This window comes from Habropoda laboriosa, unplaced genomic scaffold, assembly GCF_001263275.1.
Source record: "Habropoda laboriosa isolate 0110345459 unplaced genomic scaffold, ASM126327v1 scaffold175, whole genome shotgun sequence".
Taxonomy (NCBI): Eukaryota; Metazoa; Arthropoda; class Insecta; order Hymenoptera; family Apidae; genus Habropoda; species Habropoda laboriosa.
Window position 1 is genome coordinate 810,056 of NW_017100347.1, and position 1,441 is coordinate 811,496.

Below are 1,441 nucleotides of genomic sequence, written 5' to 3' on the forward strand. Positions count from 1 at the left end.
ACTACTATTGTTGTGTCGTTATTATTATTGTTATCATTGTTCTTGTTATTATTATTACATATATCTAATAATTTGTAAAAGACATTTAAGAGTTACATTTTTCAGTCACTGAAAATTACACCTCAGGAACGACTCAAGAAAAAAATGCAAGCTTTATTGAATAGACAATGTAAGTAAAATTTATCTGAAATATTAATTAACATGTTAACGTAATATTAAAATTATATTTATGTTTTAGATAAAGCTGACAAAAAGGCCGAGCAACTTAGGATTGAAAAAATGGAACAACAACGACAAGATCGGGAAGATGAAATTCGAGAAATGTCCTTGAAGTTACGCAGAAAGTATGGTGTTACTGTTCTATATAGTTTATACTTCTGCATACATAATCTAATTTCGCTTATTTACTCCTAGCATTATATCAACATTATGTATTAATCATTTTTAGACAAAGAGAACGAAGACACCGTTATGAAGGTCATAGTTCTGATTCACATTCCTCTGTATCACGTACACCAAGTCCCGGTCGTAGTCCGCGAATTATGCGACGCGAAAGGAAAGAAAGAGATATGAGGGACTTTGAAAACGATCGTGAACGAGAAAGAGATAGAGAACGCGATAGACGTGATGATAGAGAAAAGTTTAGAATTGAATCTCGTAGGAAATATAGAGATTCACCACTTCGTTCTTTAAGTCCAAGAAATAGCCGGTAAAATTCTAAGTAATCTTTATAACCTATTACATTCAAATTAAATATGTTTATCAATATTTTGCATTATTATTATTTATTGTTTTAGAGGCCTAGTCGATTATTGACAACAAGAAAGCGCACGGTTAATCTTCCACTTAATGGACTTAAAATTCTATTAGACACTTCCTGTATTGCATTCCTTCCGTCAAATGCTACAAGTGTTCTAAAAAGTGCGGTAAAGAACAATATTAAATATATGAACATTATAGTTTAAAATTACCCTTTACAGTTAATATTGTTTAATCTTACACAACAAGAAAATAAATACAATTGTTTATTTACATCAATCCTTCTTATCCATCACAAGTTCTATATCTTACAACTACATATGATAATTTAACATTAAAGAAAGTTAAATAGTTGCTTAAATATATTTATGTGAATTTCAATCTAATAGAACTTTTTTTACTTCCTTAATTTTCAAATTCATTATAATTCTTATAAAAATATTCATTATAAAATTAGTCCTATTGTAAAATTATATGTAATATTTGAGTAAAATACCAATATACTTATAGTAGAAAGTGTACCTCTTTACAATTTTAGTAAATCTTAAATATTACTCGTGGTAAAATTATTTTTCATATTGATATCGTTAACACTTTTACAAACCGATTAAATTCCATTAATATTCTTAATTAATTCCCAATTTTAATAATGCTGATTTTAAGTAAATAATGAAATAAAAAA

General features: G+C 27.3%; 1 protein-coding gene across 2 annotated transcripts in view; it reads left to right on the forward strand.

Annotated features, from left to right (window-relative positions):
* LOC108574585 (CLK4-associating serine/arginine rich protein-like) overlaps positions 1-923 on the forward strand; it is a 6,593-nt gene extending 5,670 nt beyond the window's left edge. Inside the window, exons 11-14 of one of the 2 annotated variants that reach the window (XM_017937203.1) lie at positions 106-169; positions 239-344; positions 449-709; positions 798-923. In XM_017937203.1, coding sequence (XP_017792692.1) covers positions 106-169; positions 239-344; positions 449-709; positions 798-816 — 450 coding nt within the window. In that variant the 3' untranslated portion in view covers positions 817-923. Of the gene's footprint in view, positions 1-105; positions 170-238; positions 345-448; positions 710-797 lie in introns of those variants that run through there. The other variant, XM_017937204.1, reaches the window with a different exon arrangement.
* Positions 924-1,441: the final 518 nt, after the last annotated feature.